A 2015-nucleotide genomic window follows, 5' to 3' on the forward strand; every position below is an offset into this window, starting at 1 on the left:
TACAGCACCAGACATGATGATGATGAGGTGTTCGTGTTGAGAACAAACCATCCGGATCAGATCTCTCTTTCTGAATGTTGTTTTGTTAGAGAGAGAGAGAGAGAGAGAGAGAGTTAGGGGAGAGACAAAAACGACGTGCCATTTAGCATTGAAGGCTCCAGTTTTTTGTTTTTGTCAACTATGCGATATTTCATTCCAAATATGAAAGTGGGCTCAGAGGCCCAAAGTTTGCAATGTGGGTCCAAACAAAAAAGACACAAATCATATGAATTTTAGATTTGGTGGATATGTTTGGCTTTTCATTTTATTTTTCTAATTTTAATTATAAATTATCTTTTTTTTTAATTTCATATAATAAATTGTGAAAATAATTTGTGTTGTGAGTACATCACGTGTCATTAGTGTGAGTTTGTGGTGTTAAGATCACATATTCAGGAGATCAAGTACGTACACGTGTAGTATAAGCTTAAGAGTTAAGCAATTGATTTTATATATAAAAGATTGATTGGGACACACAATCAGGGCGATGCACAACAATTACTTCAAAGAAGGTTAAGAGAGAAAAGAGTAAGATATGGAATTGCCGGAAGGATGCATCGCTGATATTCTGTGCCACACTACTCCGTTGGATGTTGCCAGGATCTCAGTCATTTCTAAGATCTTCTGCTCTGCCGCTGATTCTGATACCATTTGGGATCATTTTCTCCCTTCTGATTATCGTTCCATCATTTCCATGTCTCCTTCCTTGACCAACGCTCCTTCAAAAAAAGCTCTCTATCTCGCTCTCTCTGATCACCCTATCATCATTGACCAGGGTAAAAAGGTAAATAATCTCATCAATCTAGTATGATCATTTCTTAGATTAGGGCTTTTATGAGTATTAATTAAGCTTTGGTTGTTTTCTAATTTTCTGAAATGCAGAGCTTTCAATTGGACAGGAAGAGTGGGAAGAAATGTTACATGCTTGCTGCCAGAGCTCTCTACATTTCTAGCGGTGACGATGAACGTTACTGCCACTGGGTCACCCTCCCTGAGTCTAGGTCAGCTCTTCAGTATTGAATTTTCTTCTAGTTTTTTGTGGAGTTCATTTTATTTTATTTTATTTTATTAATTAATGATAAGACTTATCAAACAAAAGTCACAATGTTAATTAATCTCACCTTTAATGCATCAATAATATATTTATAAGAATTAAGTAAAAGATCGGTGAATTTTATTTCCAATTCATTTATTTTAAACATAAAGCCTACTTATGATAAGATTATTTAAATTTTTGAGTAAGGTATATTGTCATTTAATTACGAGTTATGTTGTGAATGTTTATATTTTTGTACCACATCATTCTTATGTACAAATGTTGTCAACCTATATATTGAACAGATTTGAAGAAGTTGCCAAGCTTAAAGTTGCGTCCAGGTCTGTTATTTGTGGGAAGATAAATACTGTTGATTTGTCCTCAAACACTCAATATGCATCTTTTCTTGTTTTTAAGTTGATCAATGCTCATGGATTTCACTGCAAACCTATGTTTTTATTGATTAACATTTCTGGAGGCCATATATGTTATAAGGCGGTTTGTTTGGACTTGAGGTCAAAAGCTATGGATAGTACATTCATATTTCGAAATGTCAGAAGTGATGGCTTGTTGGAGATTGAGATAGGGGAGTTCTTCAATTCAGGTCAAGAAGATGGTGAAGTAGAGATGTGTGTTATGATGATAGAGGGGAATGGCAGTTTCTATCTTGAAGGAATAGAAGTTAGGCCTAAAATTCTCATCCCATGAAAAATAGTAGATAGCCCTAGAAAATATGTTAAGGGTATTGCAACTTTTTTTGGTAGAAAATATGGTCTCCAAATAAATTTCTTTTTCATTTCTTAGTTTTTGACCAAATAAACTTATTATGTGTCTGTTTGTTCTTTATTCCCTTTGCTTGTGTATTCATTCAATCCTAATTTGAAAACACTTCAAAAATGCATATGCATTCATTCCTATTATACTTTATTGTTCTTTATAT

The 2015-nt window shown here is 33.8% G+C and overlaps 1 protein-coding gene across 1 annotated transcript; it reads left to right on the top strand.

Moving 5' to 3' along the window:
• Positions 1 to 545: 545 nt before the first annotated feature.
• LOC130719061 (putative F-box protein PP2-B12) lies at positions 546 to 1783 on the top strand. Its single transcript, XM_057569709.1, has 3 exons — positions 546 to 823; positions 922 to 1040; positions 1381 to 1783. Exons 1-3 carry the CDS (start codon positions 575 to 577, stop codon positions 1781 to 1783), a joined length of 771 nt encoding a protein of 256 aa, XP_057425692.1. The 5' UTR covers positions 546 to 574.
• Positions 1784 to 2015: the final 232 nt, after the last annotated feature.

The sequence above is a fragment of the Lotus japonicus genome, chromosome 5 (genome assembly GCF_012489685.1).
Source record: "Lotus japonicus ecotype B-129 chromosome 5, LjGifu_v1.2".
NCBI classification, from domain to species: domain Eukaryota; kingdom Viridiplantae; phylum Streptophyta; class Magnoliopsida; order Fabales; family Fabaceae; genus Lotus; species Lotus japonicus.

What these genes read in the sequence shown, in the direction of transcription:
- LOC130719061 (XM_057569709.1), top strand. Translation starts at nt 575, where the DNA reads ATGGAATTGCCGGAAGGATGCATCGCTGATATTCTGTGCCACACTACT. An exon ending in TCATTGACCAGGGTAAAAAG is followed by an intron (nt 824 to 921) that starts GTAAATAATCTC and finishes TCTGAAATGCAG; the next exon opens with AGCTTTCAATTGGACAGGAA. An exon ending in GTCACCCTCCCTGAGTCTAG is followed by an intron (nt 1,041 to 1,380) that starts GTCAGCTCTTCA and finishes TATATTGAACAG; the next exon opens with ATTTGAAGAAGTTGCCAAGC.